The sequence below is a fragment of the Squalius cephalus genome (genome assembly GCF_949319135.1).
Source record: "Squalius cephalus genome assembly, chromosome: 12".
Taxonomy (NCBI): Eukaryota; Metazoa; Chordata; class Actinopteri; order Cypriniformes; family Leuciscidae; genus Squalius; species Squalius cephalus.
Window position 1 is genome coordinate 17,191,365 of NC_137133.1, and position 22,061 is coordinate 17,213,425.

General features: G+C 37.0%; 1 protein-coding gene across 1 annotated transcript; it reads right to left on the bottom strand.

Annotated features, from left to right (window-relative positions):
* Positions 1 to 15,038: 15,038 nt before the first annotated feature.
* ptger2b (prostaglandin E receptor 2b (subtype EP2)) lies at positions 15,039 to 19,921 on the bottom strand. Its single transcript, XM_079888498.1, has 2 exons — positions 18,958 to 19,921; positions 15,039 to 17,304 (listed from the first exon to the last, which is right to left on the bottom strand). The coding sequence occupies exons 1-2, from the start codon at positions 19,756 to 19,758 to the stop codon at positions 17,026 to 17,028; spliced, it is 1,080 nt and encodes a 359-aa protein (XP_079744624.1). The 5' UTR covers positions 19,759 to 19,921; the 3' UTR covers positions 15,039 to 17,025.
* Positions 19,922 to 22,061: the final 2,140 nt, after the last annotated feature.

Below are 22,061 nucleotides of genomic sequence, written 5' to 3' on the forward strand. Positions count from 1 at the left end.
TTAACATACTGCAGTAACTTTATTTGATATCAGTGAATATTGCACTGACAGCAGCATTAACCATTCTTTTAATGGGAAGTCTGACGCCATGTCTACGTCCTCGTCAGATCCAGGAAATAAGTACAGTGGGAAACACTTGAATTCAGTTCACCACGAATGTCACAACAGCCAATCCTGACTCAGTTTCACTTCCTCTCCACTTTTATTATGTAATCAGTTTTTTTTTTGGTAGATTGATAGCTGGTTTATAGGGACTAAAAGCTAAGAGATGACTGACCTAATTCTCATTAATAATCTTGCTCATGCAAAGGAGCCTGGGAACATTATACAACTGACACAGAGACAAGACATCTGGCCTTCTTATAGATAAGAGTCTCCTTACACTGAAAAAAACTACTTGTAAGATTTACTTAATAAAATCCTCGTAACAATTTGCACAAGTATATTTTAAGTAAATTTTACTGCTATAATATCAAGTACAACTTACGTGTCATTATCAAGTAAAATTTACTTAGTATTGAATGTAACGCTCATGAAGAAATTAAGTAAAAATTACCTATTTACATTTCATTTAGAAGTTATATTTATTTAAAGTAATTAAGTAAAGTTTATTTATTGTTTTATAATTAGGAAGCTTGCTTTTATGAAATTATTAAGTAAATCTTACCATTTAATGAAGTAAATAAGTAGATTTTATTTAAGTTTTTTTGTTTTCATTTACTTAGTTTTATGAAATTATAATACTCCCTATAATTATGTAAACATTGCTAATTTCTTTTTTATAATCATGAACATAAATAAATGAACATTTTCTCTATATTTTTCACGAATCACACAATTAAAATACAATTAAACAGTTTATTTTTCAGTCATCAAAAAATGTTCTTCATACAAAAATGAACATTCACAGTCATCTCTTGACACAGGTGAATTCAGTAAAACTTCAGAATTATACTGTAACCCTTGTTTTAAACATAACAAATGTATTTAAAAAAAAAAATATGCAAAACATTCAACATTCAAAACAGCACTCTGAAATAGTGAACTTTTAAAGAATATTACAACTTTAATGTATTAAAACATGAACAGCTGAATGTTTAAACAGTTAGGCCTACATCATACCATAGCATTTAATACAACTTCATCCTTAATCTTTGAACTTTTGGGTAAAGATTAAAGGAGAACTCCGGTCATTTTTTGGTAAATTTGGAGTGCTGTCAGTACAGAGAACAACGACAAAAATCGGTGTTGCCAACACCGTGTTAACCTCTTTTTAAAATTTGCACCCTGTTGACTTCAATGGGGCAAGTTTTAAACCTGCTTTTAGCCTCTTAACATCCTTGATGTGTCATTACAAGTGCACAGCCATGTGAGTGATTCCTTCAGAGTGAACGCGAATGAATCTGACTGCAGTAGATGTGAAAGATATGGATAAAAGTGATGTTAATTCAGCCAGCGCACATACCTGTATTTTCTTCCTGTTTTCGGTCGAAGTCCACAGTAGTCGATTGTAGAGTTCTCCACTGTTGCTGAGTTACCTATGATCTACTGCAGTCAGATTACCTCGTGTTCACTCTGAAGGAATCACTCACATTAGCTGTGCACTTGTAATGACACATCAAGTATGTTAAGAGGCTAAAAGCAGGTTTAAAACGTGCCCCATTTAAGTCAACAGGGTGCAAACAGGGCAGCAAAAAAAAAAGGATAACACGTGTAGGCAACACCGATTTTTGTCGTTGTTCTCTGTACTGACAGCACTTCAAATTTACAAAAAAATATTAAAATTGACCGGAGTTCTCCTTTAAGAAGGATGGATGCATCAATTGGATCTTCTCCATCAGCACCATGGATGGACGACCAGTATTTGAATGATGTGCTGAGTGATGTCACTGCAGCTGTCCTCCTGCATACAGTTTAGAAGAAAAAATATAAATCTTTTGAGAAACAAAAATAGAAAGTGACTTCATTATCACAACAGAATGAACACATACACTTACTAAAAAAAGTATTATCTCTACGATCAACTTAGCGCACGATGCTTTTAGAAACACAGACCTTATTTTGAGACCTCATTTATGCACGATTTAGTGCAATTGAAAAATTGTAGCTTTATGTGTAGACCTTCCTGGGCAATATTCATTAAGAAAATTCAAACTTTTCCATAGTCAACAGTATAACGTTAACGTTACTTAACGTTACAGCAGGAAAGCGGTTAATGTTAATTTTAAGGCCTAATGTTAGCAAGCTAACGTTAGCAGTTACAACGGTATCCAATCAGTTTGAAATTTTTACACGAAAAACAGTGCTTTGTGAATCTATAAAACTATTGAAAACTTTTCCGATTAAATATCCGTTAACTAATGTAGGAAGTGAAATGTAAAGGCGGGGTTATAACGTTAATGTACTATGGATAACCCAGACCCCTTACACTAATACGAGGCCATGTTATAAGATCCATGTTATAAGACCGCGGGCAGTTATAAGATAATGTCTATTGAGTCAAGTAAACAAGAATCATCAATCAAAATCCTCACAGACCCATCTTTTATTAAATGTAAAACAGAAAGACAAACTTACCTCAAACACGACAAAAAGCAGCCACGCAGCAGCTCGTCCGTCTGACCCAAAGTGGCAGTTAGACTGTCTTGTCCAAACACGCATGTGCAGATTCAAACGCGCTATACTTTTTCGATTAAAATTTACTTAAAATTACTATGTTTATGTGAAGTGACTATAAAATGTTTAAATATTACAAGCAAATATATAATAAGATTTACTCTTTCCAACCAGTTAATTTATTACATGAATTAAATGTGTAGATATTTCAAATTTTACTTAGAAAATTCTAGTTCTCATTGAATTTTAATTTTATGAAGTAAAAATTATGATGGTTAATTTAATATATATTACTATACCAAAAAGTTCGTTTTTACAGTGTAGAGAGAATGGGTAGATTTTTGGTTGTTGTTGTTAGAGTCAATTATGGGTAGCGAGGTTGGTGAATGAAACATTACATGTTGTCTCAATATTGATGAGCCAGACAACATTATCAGATCTGAAGTCTATCTTGAGTTACAACCTATACCGAGAGAGTAAGGTGCTGTGTTGTGTTTGTTATGGCAGGTCATTAAAATGACGCACGCACTGTATATGAAGCTGAAAAGCTAGCATCGGAGATGATGATAAATGGGGGATTAAACACATGGCCTGTTCTTTCCGACATTTCGAAAAATACTGTAATTAACCCTTAAATGCATTAATGTTTCGCCAATTGTTATTACATTTTCGGGTCTTATAGCGACCCGGATCTATATCTAACACGGATGGATCTTCCCAATAATATAAAACTCTCCTGATATTAGAGTAACAATTACAGAAGAATAAAATAAAGCATATTTTGTTATCTTTTGGAGCTTGGAAAGGCTCAGTTTGAGCAGATGTTTTATATTATCATCACTGTCCTCGTCAGAGCTCATTTCCCAGTACATTCAGCATCGGGCTCATAGTCACCATCTCAAACATGTTCTCAAAACTATAATTTTCAACATCAAAATCAATATTTTGATCGCTGACAGTTTCTTCACCAGATCCACCATCAAGTGGATTGCGTCATTTGAATTTTTGCTGATGATACTTCCTATTCTTTTGTTTTCTGCCTGCAGTAACTAACTATGAGTGAAACGTCACTTCATCATTGTGTATCAGACATTTTCCACCTTGTGGAATAAAGGTGATTTGCACTTATTTAGTCAGCAAAGATTCAATTATTGCTATGCAGAAAAAATATATACTTTATATACTAATAAAATATACTTATAAAAATATACTATAGAGAGAGAGATTAAAGTGTGTGAATTACCTCAGTCTTTGCATCTCTCAACAGAGTTTGGCACCAGCGTCTACTAATAGCGAAACTACTTTTATCTGCAGTGCACCTTGCTAGTGAGAAACGTCATGTAGGTTTTAAGTTACTAAACTATTTTAATGATAAAATCATCAGAGCAGCGCTGACAACACAAGTGTAAGTTCGTGCTGTACATGTGTGTGCGTTTGAGTGGGAGAGAGAGCGCGACTTGCGAGAGATAGAGATGTGGTTTTCCAAAATAACTAATAAATGCAAATACATTAAAAAACTTAATTTTTTAGCAATACACTGTACTTGTTTACTATATTTATTTGCTTGGTCAGTGTCGTTGTGGGATTTGGTTCTTTTGTTGTTATAGGCTGTAAAGTCCTGTGAAATAACTGAAATCATTTGGCGAAGTGATGGAACTGTAATGCGGTCAAGACCTGCCTGGAACTACTTTAGCCGTGCGTTTCCCAGAAAATAATTGCACACCTTAGAACGTTCATCAACCAATCAGAATCAAGCATTCAACAGCTCCGTAGTATAACGCACAATAAGACAAAGAATGTGCTTTAATAAAAGTACATTTGATGAATAAAAGGTGTGACAACTTAGAAAGTAAATGGCTTAGCTTTGTGCAATAACCAAATTTTTTCACAAAAAGTAATGTTAAATATTTAGGGCATAACCTGAACACAGACAGTTTTAAATCATTGTGATGTTGTCAGTGTAAAGGCCCATTCACACCAAGAACAAACTATGAAGATAACTAGCGTCCACACCAGCGGATATTGTTCTGTTTATTCTAAGTGTGTGCTTGTCTGCCGCTTTAAATGCTCTAATTCGTTACAGCAAGATGGATTCTGATTGGCTGTCCAGGTTTTTATGGTTCATCATCTGAATAAAATCGTTCTGAAAGTGATTCCAACGACATTGCTTCTTTGTGCCGTTATCGTTATAGCTGTGGTGTGAACTCTGCTATTCTTTAATACTGAGAACGATTTTTAGAACTATATCTTTATCGTTATCTTTATCATTATCTTTATCGTTATCGTCATTGGTGTGAACAGGCCTAATATTGTGTCCTGCAGTGCCAGGGATTTAAGGCTCAAAGAACGTGTGGCTTTGTTTTGTTTAGACAGTCTGACAATCAGCAATGTCTGTGCTAATCACAGTTCATTGCTTTGCAGATGAAGCCATTTAAAGGAATGTGCCTTAGGCAGCATTCTGAGCAGGAACTGGCCTGGAGTCCATTGACATATTCCAGATTTCACACTTCCTTTCCAATCAACCATGTGAAGCATAAAGCTCTATTTATTATTTAGGTTATCTTATCTCATGAGTATGATTAAATGCTAAATAACAGGCCTACTTGTGTTTTATTTATCTATTTGAAACGAGAGAGTGGATTGTTTGCTGGCAAGCATTTTTACGGATGTTGTCTACTGTTTATATTAGTTTCAATGAGAGTAAAAGAACATGTTTACAGTGGTGAGCCATGCAGCAAACACAAATGATAATTTGTATCCTCCTTGAGAGATATGTATTTCTCACTTTTCACTAAACAAAGTTTATCTCCTTCACGTGTATCTCCTTCTCATATAAATTACAACATATGTTTCTTCAAACTTCTTCAATAACATTCTGTGATTGAAATGACTGCTGCGTGAATTACATTTTAAGCATTTTTGGAATGAATTGGCTGACTTTGTCGTGCACAGGCTAATTTCATAGCTAGCATTTGATTTATCATATATATACCATAGATATGGAAGCCCATTTCTGCGACATAAGAAAAAAGAATCATGCTTTTGAAAACCATAATTATGACACAAAAAGTAAAAAAAGAACACAGTGAGTCGTATTTATGAAATGAAAAGTCGAAAGTAATTAAACAATGAAAAATGCTCATTGATTTTAGACAAGCCATCTGTTCCTCAGAGTACCACTACTAAGGGGCAGGTTGTTTAAGTTGTGGAATCTTTTATCTTGGTAGTTTGATTGACAATAAGTTGAAATGTACATCCAATACTGAGACATTCTTGTCTACAGCAGCTCAAGCATCGAAACAATGGCGGACTGTGTAGGCTACTGCTCACTCATGGCGGGTCTATGCTAAAACTGCAGTGTCAGTCAACAGTTGTGGGCGGGGCTTGTGCAAAAGTATGTCACATTGTCCCGAATCTGAGAACGGCTTGTTCAGAGACAGTGCTTATGATTTATGGGGATTTAAAAAAAAGCACCAGGTGGATTTTTATCATTATAGGGTGGTTGTGCACACACACTGCCAACACACATTTATGTTCAAACACCATATAGGACTTCTCCTTATAACAAAGGGTGTTCACTCCCTCAAGAACCATACAAAGGAGTTTTTGGATAACCGCCGCTGCACCTTCTACTTCATGAGACTTAACCACCTTGACTAAGACTAAGTTATCTGGGTATGGTCATCAGGGGTATTTTTGTAACTACGTGGACTGTGTGTTGCTGCAGTGCAAGAATGTAATGTCACGTTCAGTTGTTGTGTCATTTTCGTGGACTTTTAGGCCCTGTTTACCCTACCGGGCAGAGTAGGTGCAACTCCTACTCGTCCTCTGAGGGGTGAAGAGCAGAGAGAGTAAAAACTTCTTGAAAGTGCGTGGAGCCAGAGACAGTCCGAATGGAAGGGCCGTATGCTAAGCAATCCCCTCGAACGCTATCTGGATATGAAAGTAGGCATCTTTCAGATAAAATGAGAAAATCCAATCCCCTGGGCACACTTGTGATATGATTTGTTTCAATGTTAACATCTTGAACAGCCATTTCATAAGAGCGCGGTTCAGATGCCTGAGATAGAGGATGGGCCTGAGGCCGCCATCTTTCTTGGGAACGAGGAAGAAAGCTGTAAAATCCTGACTCACTGTGGGCCGGTGGAACAACTTTTACAGTCCCTTTCGCCAGCAAATTTATTACTTCGGTGCAGAGGACGTGAGCCACATTGCTCCTTCGCCTGCAAGCAAATTGCAGCGTGTAACCTCATATGATTTTGTTCAGAACTCAACTTGACACTGGGGATGCTCTTGAATATGTTTTTTATTTTGTTGGCTATAGCGGTCAGTTGCGTGGGTGCGTGAACATAAATGTGCATAAATGCTTGCAACAAACACATGAACCCAGTACTGAACAGGGGGTGGGAAGGCAAACTCGAGGCTGTTTGGGGGGTGGTCTGGCCGCAGCGAGACTTAGCCCCATCCTCTTCCTTCCTGAAGGATCAGGACTGCTTCTGTGCCTCAGGATCCAGTGTTATCTTAGGCCAGGGACCTTGGCACTTAGGGAAGGGGTAGTGCTTGGAGGGAATGCTGTCGAGGCTCAGGTTCTAGCTTAGGCTGAGCAGTCAAAGGCGCAGGCTTCGCGGGCTGCTGACTTGGCATGCTTTTCTGGCAACTTGAAGCAGCTGCAGAGCTGGAGCGCTTAGACGGGAAGTGGCTCATTGCCTTCAACGACTTCTATGCAGTGGTGAAGTGATCAGCGAAACCATTCACCGCGGGACAAAACTGGCCAGTGGGGGAGACTCAGGTGTTGAGGACGGCAGCCTTGTCTGCGTCCTAAACCTCCATCAAGTTTAGCCATAAGTGGCATTCCAACACCACTAAACTGGCCATGGCTCTGCTGGGCAGTGGAGGTTGAAGTACGGAGGCGCACCACGTCTTGGTGAGCTCATCATGGACCTCGGGGAAGAATGGTGCTCCTCTCAGATGAGCTGCCTGCTACTAGCACACCAGCAGGAACCAATCATCCAAGTGGCTGTGTGTGGGCTCCTCAGAAGTAGACTACTCCAGTCAAAGCTCCTCGACTGCCTTTGAGAGGACGTGGATTAACTCGCTATCCATCCCAGCTCTAGAGCCACTCGGATCTCTAGACAATGGGGGGCAGGGTCATCCATTGAGCCTAACCAATCCTCCATGTCTGAAGCCACCAATGACATGCTTTCATGTCAGAGATCCTCTTCGGACCCGGCTGCTCGTAGAAGAGGCACGCTGGTCTGTGTGGGAAAAGAGCACGGGAGAATCCTCTCTTTGTGGGGAGAGTGAGGCACGCAGGATATGCGCCTGTGTAAGCTCACTCCTCTGGCTCCGCTGTTGCTTCCTCCAAGGTTCCTGGGAGGAAGAGAACGGGAGAGCATGAGGGGGGGAGCCACTCACTGAAAAGAAAGCGATCTATGAGCGCATAGAGGAGAGACTCTCATAAGAACAGCTTGTCTCGGTGAGGCCAAAAAGGCGCCGCTTCTGTGTGGGATTTCCCCTGACAGGCAACTCACTCACTGTACAAATGAAAAGCCACATTCATGGCACGACATTTGCAGCAACGGCACATGAAAATTTGTGCATTTATGTGCTCTTTTGTATCGCCGGATAGCCGCAGGGGAGACGGCAGAATCAGCTTGTTTGCAGAGTGCTGTAAATCAGCTTGCTGGCAGGTCGTCGGCTTTCTTACAGGGTGCATTGAGTCAGGTTGATCCGCTGCGAGGCTCTTCTATGGTGAGAAGGCTTTCTTCTGTATCGTAGTCCAGTGAAGAGAAGATCTTCGTCGCTGAAGGAGAATTAATCAGAGATCCTACTGTGAAATGCCTGCTTATATAGATGGGTAGTCCAGTCCGTTTTGGCGGGCTATAGTGCCATATTGTGCAGCTCCCCGGCACGACCATTGGCTCATGCAGTTTCACTGCGTGATTCTATAAGGCTTCAGTAATCTGAGAAAATGGAGTTTTCCCCAATGCACCTAGCGACGCAATTCGAATGAACCGTATCGATAGGGTATGTATCCTGTAAAATTACACCAAAATTGTCTACCTTGACAAATGCATATGGGTATGGGAAGCTTTTCAATTTGGGTAGGCCAAATCCAGGCAGAAATCCCCCAAAATGGTCCACGATCTTAATTTAAGGACGTCCAGACAGCCACTTTAGAGACAGTAAAAACTGTTGATGCTCAAGGCTGTTCAAAAGAGAGCATGATTCCAGAGTAAACTTTTGTAAGTAAACACAGCTGCTTCACTTGTACATGCCAAACCCTTGGTCTCAGTGGGAACCACAGACATTTCTGTTTGGCCTTCTATTAGCTGAGGGGGAATTTCATTATGAAGTATTTAACAACTAAGAACTTGTCTACAAAACACTAGCAGGCCTAGAGGGATTGTATTGCACTGGTTTTGGGGGAGACCAGGTGCATCAGTTTTACATAAATTACAACTGATTTTTGAGGTAAAGGTGCACTAAGTTACAACTTACACACAGCTAAATATTTTTGGGTTGCACATTAAAACAAAACTCAATTAAATATTAAGTTAGTCTCAGACAAGTAGTGACCATTGGAATAAAGCAGCAGAATGCAGATTGACTGAACTGCATCAATATGCTCTTGTTTACCGAACTGTTTACCTGACAGACAAATCCTCTATCCACTCACTTTCACTTTTAGAGAGCAAACATTATGTGAATAAATTACTTTGTTACACTCTTCAACACTAACCCAACCTAAACATGCCTCATGTGTGCATGTCAAATAAAATCAATCACAATAAATAAATGTAATTTCTTATGTTTTTTGTATTTGTATTTGTTTACTGATCCTTTTTCATTTCAAATGCAGAATATTTTTTTGCATATTAACATATCTATGATTAAGTAGTTCAATGGAAACATATTTTACCATTAGTTACATGAGGCAAAATAAGTTAGAATCAAGAATAAGTCATGACATTTCAACAGAACTTCTGCTTACACATTTGAAGGCTGCTATTATATCATTGAGGATAAACAGCATATTATGAGACAACGCATTACTTTACGGAGAGCTTATGACTTACTAGCTACATTCTTCCTTAAGAAGAAATGGTCCAACCAAAGATTAGTAGCCTATGTCCGAATTCACAGTACTAAAGAGTAGGCAAAAAGTACCCGGGTTACCTTCAACTTCTTGAGAGATTCTGAAGTGTGCATATGATCCACGGGAGAGGATTTGTAAACGGCAGTGAAGCGATGCAACTGGTTGGTAGGTCACATGAAAATGACAAAATGGCGAATGTAGTACATCCAGATTACATTAGACACCTTACCCTCAGGCTAACTTAGGTCTAAGACTCTATGTTACCTTGGCAACCAGCAGTAACAATCAGTTACATTACAAACAGCCAAAAGAAAAGCGAAAATGGCTCATAATTTAAAATTTTCTTCTTGTTACTACATTCTCCGCTAAATTTCCCAAGTAAAATGTCCTTAGCTGTTATACTCCTCCAACAAACACATATTTTCCGCTGGGGTAAACTGCACTGAGCGGATGAATGCGCTTACTCGATCCGCCATGTTTTTTGTTTTGAAAAGTGTCTTATTTTACCCAGAATGCATTGCAGTGTAGTCCTACTTAAGATAGTCAGAGTCTTAAGTGCTTTGTGCAACGGTCTGATTTTGATGTCTATCTGAAGTCTGACTATCTACTATATCTAGTCAAAGTCTATCTTTGTGAAACCGGCCCCTGATCTAGTCTAATGCACTGCCCAGTTTCTATTAATGAAACAAAAATGATTAATGTATTCCCAGCACAAAGGGATTAAGTATTTATATTAATATTTATATAGCATTTGTGTTGCTTTAGATTTAGAACAACATTTATATAGCATTTGTGTTGTGTTGCTTTAGCTTTTTTTTTTTTACAGTGCACTTTACATTCCTATTTTAGAAAGAACTTATGAACGGCTGGTGCAACCCAACCTTTATGAATGGATTTAAACATAGTAGAAAAATATTTTAAACAGAGATGAGAGTATTACAAACATTTTGACAATGAAAGAATGAATGAATGAATGAACAAACGAACGAATGAACGAACGAATGAACAAACTAACCCTAGTTACAAACTTACACATGAGTTTTGTGAATGGCAGGTTTCAATTCTGTGCTCACTGCGGGTGATTATGTGTGGGCCAAAAAACTGTAGATACAAAACATGTGTTGAGACAAGTCCTGGAATGACATCAGGCAGAATCCATTCTCGACTTTCATGAATCTGGTAATATTTCCTCAACTTTTAAAGCTTACTTTAAAGATGTGCTAATGTTTCACATCCTCCTTCCAATTGCATGGATTTGTTTGTTTAAACCATATAACAGTTCATTGGTTTATTGACCTCTCTATAGTCACATTTCGCTCCCTCACACCATCATGATTCATGCCCATACAAGACAGGCTAGGAGATGTTTGTATCTGTGCCACCACTGAATGTTTCAGCAGTTTAACCCAAGGCTTGTTTTATGATCTGATTTCTATATTACAGATGTGAGAAACAGCCAAGGACTTTTTTTTTTTTTTGCACTGCATTGCATTACAACCAAATTTCTGGAATAGGCGGAGTTATGCACTCACACAATACTGTAAATGATTGCATAATATAATAGTATAATTTACATAATATACTGATGATATTTTGTATATTCGTGTACAAACTGTGATGGGCAATACATTAATTTCATTTCATTCATATTACCTTTTGGGAAAAAAAAAATCTAAATTAATCTAAATAAAAAAAAAAAGTGTTAGTTGTCTTTTAGTATTAAGGATGCTAAAATAATCAAAGATCAGTCGCCTTTAGGGAAATCATTTTTGAGGTTTGGTGGACTCTCTACTGCAGGGATTTCAAAAGGAACAAAAATATTTCGGGATTATATCCAAGATACACATCTTATGAACTCTGATAATTTCCCAGAAAACTAAGATATAAAAATAAATTGATCTCCTTCTAGATAGGGCCTATTTATACAAATTTTAAATGTTTCTATCTACTTAGACCTTTATCATTTGATTAATGCATTCCTAAAAAAATATGATTAAGTACATAACAAAGAAATTGGTAAAGTTATTTTACCATTTTAGGTACAGAACATTGATATGAACATGTCATTTTAATGATGTAATGCTTTCATTTGTCTACGTTATTGATAATAATGGGGATTAAATCCATTATCAATATGCACATCTAAAGCTCATCAATGACTTCATATGTTTACTTTAAATTTGTTTATAATTTACTTTCAAGCCAATTAAAATAAGCTGACTTCTGTTGTCATTTTTTTCTGTGCTGATTGGATAAACATGCTTATGCTGTTCATACTGACGCATGTTTAAATTCTGTGGAAATCTACGTAGATTTCTGTTGAGTTCTGGGAGCACAGATTACATTTGTGGACCTGGGGCTGATGATGTATTCACTCATTGTTCACAAAAGTTACATAGTATGCATTTAAATCATGTATAACTTAAAAAAAAAAAAATTCAACTTGTTTAAATCATTTAGAATTTTTACAGTCTAATTCAATCCTTATTTAGTTATTCTCAAAGACAAATTGCTTCAGCAGGTAATTAGGTTTCTCAATGTTTACTCTGTAAATAAGCGGTGTTTGAGTGACTTCTCTCTAAAGTTTCTCACGATGAAACTCTTGCTATTGAGTCATTTCAGGAAGGTCATTAAAGCATCTGACTGCTGTTATGAAATCTCTGTGTTGTTCCTGGTGTTGATGTGAGTCCAAGAGTGCCAGGCAATGTTTTCTCAATTCCCTGCGATTGATGTTCAAATGTCAACACACACTTGTGCCCTATCTGTGTGATGGGTCGAATAGCAAAGACAGCAAAAACTATGAAATCATGAGTAAGTTAGTCTTTCTATAAATAGAAAAATATTCCGTATTATTTCACCAAGAGTTGAAAATCTGAAGAAATAATAAATATACGTAATTATTGGGGAATTTGCTCTCGCACACAGCCCTAAACCATAATGTACAAAAAAATAATAATAATCAAATGTGCTTTAGTGCCTATCTGAGTTTGTTTGTGCATTTTTGTGCACGGGTTTGTGGCAATAGCCAACACTGTATGGGTCAAAATTATCGATTTTTCTTTTATGCCAAAAATCCTTAGGATATTAAGTAAAGATCATGTTCCATGAAGATATTTAGTAAATTTCCTACCGTAAATATATAAAACATTTATTTTTGTGAGTGAATGCAGCACAATTGCGAACATAAATGGACAACTTTAAAGGTGATTTTCTCAATGTTTCGATTTGTTTTGCACCCTCAGATTCCAGATTTACAAATAGTTGTATCTCAGCCAAATATTCCTAAATATTCCTAACAAACCTTACATCAATGGAAAGCTTATTTATACAGCTTTCAGATGATGTTTAAATCTCAATTTAAAAACAATTGATGCATGTGACTGGTTTTGTGGTCCAGGGTCACATTTATGACATGCATTCAAGTAATTTGTTCAGAAAAAGATGGCAATGTACCTTTTCTACAAAAAAATAGCAAGATTTTTAACTATACGTCTAAAGTTTTTTCTTCTGTACAGATGAAAACATTTTCAAAACAATCTCAGTTCACACGGATCTGTGGAAACGACTAAAAACACTGTATTATGCATATATGCTGTATTATGTCTTTGTCACTTTGTAAAGAAATAATACGCGCCTGCGCACATACACATTCAAACACACATGCCTATAGACTAAACACGTAATACGCATGTGTATGCAGTCACCGTTTTCACAGATTCACGTTTTTGAATGTTTCAAAACATACAGAAGTTTATACAGAGATGATAACGGTATCGCTTTCAAAAACTTGCAGTTTGAAACCTACTTCAAAGTTTGCATTCTCAGGCCACCAAAACACCGTTGTTGTGTAAATGAACAACCAGAATGCATTAAAGGTTTTCTGTTTTCAGTTGAAAACTGTGTCGTTTAAGCTGCCCCTAAGTTAATAACTAATGATTTTACACCGGAAATGAATCAATTAAACTTACTTAAGCTAGACAATGACTTTCTTCTAGAGCAGCTGTACAGCCAAAACAATCTTTGTTGCATTAATTTCCTATTATCACTGTATAGCTGCTTTGAAACAATCTGTATTGTAAAAAGTGCTATAAGGTGACTAGACTTGAATTGTCTACATTATGTAACAAAGTGCGGGAGAAGCACGTTCAGGTATTCAACCAATCAGCACAAGAGGAAGCCATTATAAATATAGCCTTCCCTCACCTTTGTCCCATGACAGTTTCACAGCATCCTTCCACCACCCCCTCACCTCTTGGCTGGTTTTCTATCCCAGTCAAAAGGAGGGAGTATTCTGGGTTCGGGCCAAATTACTACATTCGATTTCATGTACGTGTGAACTCGTGAAATGATGAATGAAGAATGTGCATCGGTGTGTTTGTTAAAATTCTCCTCTAAAAGAAGAAGAAAAGTTTCATTTGTATAGCACCTTTCCATGGTGCATGAACAACATGGGTTTCTGTATCAGCCAGATTGAGGGAGGAGCGGAGACATGCGATATTACACAGGTGATAAAAAAAGATTTTTTAACAACAAAAGCAATATGAGAAACAGATTACGTACGGGAAGGAGGGTTTAACAAGAACTCCATCTATGTCAGAGGACAGGTGCATTCAGCTTGCAGGTATGCTGAAGCCGATCAGCATTATTTCGGTTTTGCTGTCATTTAGTTTGAGAAAGTTCAGGGACATCCGGTGTTTGATTTTTGTCTTAAACATGCAGAAATATTAAATATCAGAAGAGGTGGTAAGATAGATTTGGATGTCATCAGCATACCACTGAAAACAAATTCCTATCTGCGTATGACATCACCAAGTGTATGCATGTAGATGATAAAAAGTAACGGACCAAATACTGAGCCCTGTGGGACACCCTGTATCAGTGGAATTGTGGTGGACTTATTACCCCTGCATGGGGATATTACTTTCAATTAGTGAGATAAGAAATAGTTTGGTTGTTGTTATTCTTTTTTTTTTTTTTAAAGACATTTGGTTTCTGCATTATTATTATTATTTTATTTTTTACCTTGTTTTTCAGTTTTCAGGACTTTCGTATCAGCAGTGTGGAAACATTTTGTGAAGGATAGGGAATATTTCACCAAAGTTGGTGACTTGAAAGGACAGTATTTGAATTTGTTGTATGTGCAGTTTGTATGCGTAATTTGTCTTTGAAAGGACAGCAAAGCAGGAACGTAGAAGGAAATGATGCAACCCAATTTCAAAACTATATTCCCTATATCAGCATCACAGCACACGCCAGTTGATTTTTTTCTGTTAATGGATGCACAAGTGAATAACCCACAAAATACAGAAAAGCATTATTTGTTAAAGATATTTATACATCTCTGCTCAAAATGTAGATCCATTAAAAAAAGTTCCAGGATCTCTGGATCAAAGTGTGTGCTTTATCCTGCAGCAAATGAGGTATAAACCAGCACTAATTCAACAAAAGAAAATACATAGAACAGATAGTCTCTTTAGATCAGGGGCCCATAATCCATCTGTGACGAATTGCCACAAAAGCTAGACAAACAAACACTGATTTCGGGAATACTTTGACTTTATCAAAGAAATAACATCTCTGACAGGTCCTGTGCTGACTACATCACAGCGACCACACGACGGACTGTAATATACGGCCAGATTGACAGATAAATGTTTCCCTGCGGTCTTGCCTTATAAGGATCCCTCTCTCCCCTTCTCCAAATGTCCAATTAAAGGAGCACATTAAATGAACACATATGAACTGCACACGAAGGTAAACAACAGGACATATGCCTCTTTTTCATTAGCCTGTGAGAGTAACTATTCCCAGTGCAATTAAAGATTAAACAAAACACAACATGTGGACTCTTGAGGAAATGACCTGCAACTAAAAACATATGTGTTTTACACAAAAGCTGGTGTTTATTGTGGGAAGCTGCACAACTGCATTAGCAGCCTCTAGTTCTCCCAGGACATTATTCAATATAAAATGTAAAACAGTAACTATAAAATATGCATTTCAGATAGTTTGATTCTTTCACTATATTGCAATCAATTCTTATAAACAAGGAAATGCTTTTCCAAAGGGCATATCTGTCATAGTTCATGAGTTACTAAGAATACTAAGTTCTGCATTTGGGGGGCTGTAAAACCAAAACCACTGGAGGGAGTGAGCTGATGGAAAGAATCTATGACTATTTGTAACATGATGTCTTAAATTTGTTAAGTGATATTGGGAATGGTCATGTCTGATGACTTGTCTGATGAGCTAAAATAAAAACTGTCTCTCAAGGCTGCTAGACTTTACATTGAGTCATGGTTATAAATTCATCAGATGAAAGGTTATAAAGAGTGTAAAAGTGTTGCTCAAGACACAGAATGAACATGTCCAGTGATCCTTCTGATAAACATTACAGCTTTTTACAGCTAAGTTTATCCACTTATTCTTGAGACATGGGACAACATATGCCAATAGCTTATGTGGATTTAAACTTTTTCACAAGATGATCGCTAGGACACTCTTGAAGGGATGGTCCATCTAAAAATGAAAATTCTGTCATCATTTACTCAACCTCGTCATTACAAACCTGTCTTCTGCAGAATACAAAAGAAAATATTTGAAGACCGCTGAAGCACATTGGCTTCCATTGTATGAACAATAAACAGACGTTTCTCAAAATATCTTCTTATGTTACATAGAAGTTTTGGAACAACATGAGGGTGAGTAAATCATGACAGAATTATCATTTGGGGTAAACTATCGATTTAACACAGATTAGCATTTGAGTTCCAGGAGATTCAAACAAATACGTGAATACCTCTAAACATGACTGATCCAAAACAGTTCCTTGATGCATCAGGTTTTATTTCTTCAGTTTAGAGTGGTTCAACTCCCCTCCAAATGACTGTCATCAGTCACAGGACTTTTTCACAATGAAATGACTTGCTGTGACATGATTCAGTCCTGCATATATTTGCAATGGAATGTAGAAAACAAAACTGATGAAGCATGAAGTCAAACAAAGAAAGAGAACCGCATTCCCCATGCATGCAGTTGAAACAGGAAGCATGACTTTCCATTTAAGTCAATAAAAATGTTTTTCTCTCCATAAATAAAGACAATAAATACATTTAACTTGCTAAAAAAACCTATAATCTTTTATATTCCCCATGACATCACAGGTGCAACACTACCCAGCTCTTTCACCCTCAGGTCTCAGATCCAGCTGTTCAGGTATCCAGTGACCCGAAACTTCGGCATCCGTTTTCATAACATGGGTGAGTCATCACTCCATAGTCATTCCCATGAACACAGAGATGTTTTAGAGATCAGGAGCCATCAGTTCCTGGAATTCCTGTGTAAACTTTCAGCGAACTGCCTCCTTCTGAATCTCCAGGAGGGCTTTTCTGATACAGGACTGGATGAATGCTGCGGACCTTCTCCTGTGTGGGTTTGGACTTTATGGTCTTGCACATCTTGTCCCAGAGCAGGCGAGGCACCGGGGGACTGAGGATGATGAAGACCCAGGGGTCTATGATGGGGTTGACCGATACAAAAAGAAGGGGTATGACATCATATTTTTTAAATATGCGGAAGTACAGTTGAATCTATGAAAACAAGAACATAATGTGAATGTAATAATTTGGTGAACACATTTTGAACAGTGTTTATATTACTTCATATAGGTAAACATAACAAATATTATTCTGACATGTCTTGATAACAAATGATGCTTGTTTCAATATAGTTAAATACATTTTAGGGCCACTTTATATGGCAAGCAGTTCAAATATTTATTCCTTTAAAGTTTAAACTAGGGCTCTCAAAAGATTAATCATGATTAATCGCATCCAAAATAAAAGTTTGTTTTTAATAATATATGTGTGTGTACTGTGTAATTAAATTTGTATATATAAATGCACACACATGCATGTATATATTTAAGAAAAATGTGTTATTTATATATACAAAAAATTATATTTATATAAAATATAAACTATATAAATATATATACAGTATATGTATGCAAATATTTCTTAAATATATACATGCATGTGTGTGTATTTATATATACAAAATAATTATACACAGTACACACACATATATTATGTAAACACAAACTTTTATTTTGGATGCGATTAATCTCGATTAATCTTTTGACAGCCCTAGTTTAAACTATAACTAGCTCAAATTGTATGTAGTAGTAGGCTACTTTTAAGTCACTATAAGTAATCCAAATTACAAGTTTCTTTTTTAGTTTCTTAAAAACTATTTATTCACTAGTACCTTTTCATTAGATACTAGTTCATATTCCTAGTGTGTATTCATTGAGTCACTAGTACTAGTATTTATTAACTTCATACTGCTAATTATAGTCTTTGCAAATAGTCACTAACTCAATAGAGACAACTAACTATTTTTTGTTAACATATTGCACACATCTGCCAATGAATTCTATTGACATGGTTGAGATATCAACTATTGTACATGCTATTTGTCTAGTAATGACTATTCTGAATGACTATTAGAAGGCTATATTAGTTAAAATGGTACTAGTAACAATTAGAATACCCACTGGTTTTATTAATATGAAAACTGAAATAGACTAATAACTAGAATTAGTTAACTAATAAATAGGCCTAGTTAATATATTAGCTGGAAAAGCTAGATAAGCTAGCAATATAAACTTACTATTGCAAGTTATAATGTCAGAATTGTGAGATATAAACTCGCAATTCTGACATTTTCTCAGAATTGGGAATTTATATCTCACAATTCTGACTTTATAACTCGCAATTGAGAGAAAAAAGTCAAATTTCAATTTTGTATCTGACAAATCTGACTTTAATTCTCAGAATTGCCACTTTATTTCTCAGAACTCTGAGGAAAAAAGAAATGCGAGATATAAAAAAGTCACAATTGTGATATAAAAAAACGCAATTAGCCTACCTTATTTTTGTGGTGAAAAAAAGCTTCCACCATACTACTGCGATAGTGACTAGAAGCAAATAAAGTTCTATAGCCTATGTAATGAATAAGTAAGCCTATATGTTTCAAAGTGAATATTGGAGAAAGTACAGTAGCCTACTTGTAATTGGATAACTTAATAAATATAATTGAAAAATGTAAACATATTGTACGTACTATTAACGTAAAAGTACGCTACAGCCTGCAATTTGGACATTGAACACCATTCTCAAAAAAAAAAAAAAAAAGTGTAGGCGAAACTTGAGTGTTTGACAAGTCTGTAACTGCCTTACCACAAGAGGAAGAGAGCAAATGACGAATGCTATTGTCATGAACCCGAGTAGCACCAGATGTTCTACCTCCTTCGCGATGGACCGATGCCTCTTGTGACCCTTCTGCCGTTTGATAGAACTCCGGTGAGCCTTGCGTCTTCGGTACATGAGTGAAAGATGATAGATGACGGACACGTTGCACAAAACCGTACACACAATCATCACGAGCAAGCAAGTCGCGTAGATGATATTGAACACTTTATGCTTGGTCACTGATGGGTTCATGTCAATGAAGCACCACGTACCCGGACAGTACTGAATATACTTCCCAAAACCGAAGAAAGGTGTGACACAGAAAAGAGCGCAAAGCAAGTAAATGAGAGCTATGGTGATGTACCCGCAGCGTTTACTCAAGCGCTTCTCGTAAAAGTAAGGATGTCCTAAGGATAGCCAGCGCTCCACAGCCATGGAGAGAAGAATAGCGAGAGTGACCAGACTGAAAAATGTCATCGCATATGCAAAGTGCCCACAAACGAATCGGTTTTCACTCATCCCGAGCAAAGACTGATTCCTCAAGTACGCAGTTAAAACCAGAGGACTGACGGAGAAAGTTCCCAGCAAATCTGTGATGACCAAAGATGTGACGAGGACTTGGAACAAAGATGCGGCTTGTTTCCTCCGCCGTATTTCCAAGAGAATTATTGCGACCACGTTCCCAAGGACACCGGCGGAAAACATGATCGCAGATGTTGTGGGAGTTTCTCCTTCAGAGACATCTAGGCGCTCCTGGCAATAACTGACGTTTTTTAGGTCTGATGCCATAAAGACGTCTTTTTCTGTATTATCCACCCTGGCGTAATTGTGTGCTGGTTGAAGTGTATTTGAGTAAAAGGATGTATCATACCAGAGAAGAATTAGGCTCCATACTTATAGCGGAGCCGAACTTTACGCACGGCACAGCCCATAACTTTCAAACGAGAGGAGCAACGAGCGTAAGCAGAGAGTGAGGAGGAGTTTCAGCAGAGCATGCTCTGTCAACAGCACATGACTCACTACAGCTATCGTATTAGTCAGGTAGATTTTAAATGCGATTAAATTATTTAAAACATGATTTGTATTTTTTTTAAATGCTATAGCCTCCTGAAGTGCAGTAAGCTTAATGCACTATGTTTTCATTCTATAGATAATTATAATTCAGTAAGTTAAATGAAAATCACATAATAAATATGTTAAATAAATAGATAAATTATTTATAAATTATTAAATGAAAATATTCATAAATATCTATTGCAAACAATAAATCACCCTACATAGGCTATACAATAATAATATATTAATATTACAGTTTGTTCTCAATTGCTTAGACACAATTCTGGGAACTACTCGCTATTTTCTCAAATTCCCACACACAATTTAAAAAATTCAAACCCATCGCTACAAACAGCTAACTTTTGGATCCTAATTCAAACTTTGCCCTCAGACAGAACATACAAACTGTAAAAACACAGGCATCATGTTTGTTACACACTGGTGGGATTAATTAAAAACACTGCTACCAAACGCTTACAAGTTTTTTTAGATACATAATTTGGAACTTTGTGAAATCACAGCACTGTCTTTCAGGGACAACCCTGACAAAAGAAATGCAAAAAAAGTAGTACTGAAGTCTTCTGTGAGCAACTGCATCATCATCATCTATCTATATATATATATATATATATATATATATATATATATATATATATATATATATATATATATATATATTAGTGACGATCGACTGCCTCTTCCTGGGAATCAGCGCCACCCCGTCCCTTAACTCGCCGCCCTTCGCCACGACTGGAGTGGGTGTGAATGATTGGAGAGGAGGGGCGCTGAAGATGAGAATTGGCGGCGTGTGATGAGGCACACCTGAGGAGAATGAAGCCTCATCACAGCCGCTGTAAAATACTGAACGCGCCTCTCCTCGAGAGACCGGTCTCTTCCCTATGTATGCACACTGGTGTCCTCATGCGTCCAGGAAGGGATTCGTCGGACCTGCGGTCCGGAATGGAGAAACATGCGTGATCGCCGATGACGGGCTGCCGCACGCCGGGCCGCTTTTCCCCTCAGTTGTCGGGGAAGATGTGTATTAACTTTACTTTAACCCCTACCTTTTACATGGTTAGTCAGGGTCAAGCAGGTTGTGTTTCTGCTCTTTTTCTCTCGCTGCCAGAAGACGGTCTCCCGCGGATTTGTGTAAAGTTTTGATAAGATTTCGTGAAGATACTGGACAAAGAGTGTTTTGACACCATGCAAGTAAAACATTTTCATCTTTCGGTTTTTTTCGGTTTCTGAGTTGGGTGTGTACGTCACCAAATCTAACTTTTATATTACCTTAATTACTGTCTTTTTGGCTAAAAGAGAGCACCGTTTTGAAACATGTCAGCAACTGTTACCTAGACTTAAACTATTTTTTATTTTTACACAGCGGGGTTAGTTGTAGCACAGTGTTACAACTAAGCCGCCAAGTGTACAACGATAATGAAATGAAAATAGGGGGCCACACAACTTTTCAGGTTTGAGTATTTATTTTATTTATATATTTATTTTGCCACATTTAACTTTGTTGGACTTTCACAAACAATGTTGGAATTTAATGTCAAAGTATGATTTATTTTTCCTTTTTTTTCACATTTGTTCACTCTTATTAAAAAGCCTGTTTTTCATGCAATAAACCCTTTAAAATGTGATTTTGAGCTCGTTATTATTAGCCTACTGTTATGAATAATTTTGCATGCAGCTGCCGCACACAAATATAATTCAAAAGCTATTACAATATTTGATTTTTATTGCAAAACTGTGCAATCCTTTCACATATTTATCCATGATATTGATCCATAATAGAAGGAAGATTGGATGAGGGATGGATTATGGTTCTCTATACAGATGTACAAACAATATCAAACTATACAGATCAAATAGTACTGAATTATGTGTTACACACAAGTGTTACAACAAACCACTCTGTGTGTTACAATTAACCCCGCATATGGGTAAGTTGTAGCATTTGCACTTCCGTTACTTTCAGTGCAACTGTATGGAAATGGTTGGCTGATACAACTGTATGGCTGCTACAAATGAAC

Excerpts from the sequence above, each read along its gene's own strand:
- ptger2b (XM_079888498.1), bottom strand. The coding sequence starts at position 19,758 with ATGGCATCAGACCTAAAAAACGTCAGTTATTGCCAGGAGCGCCTAGAT. Across the intron at positions 17,305-18,957 it reads TTTGCTCTCTTCCTCTTGTG|ATTCAACTGTACTTCCGCAT; the intron begins GTAAGGCAGTTA and ends TTGTTTTCATAG.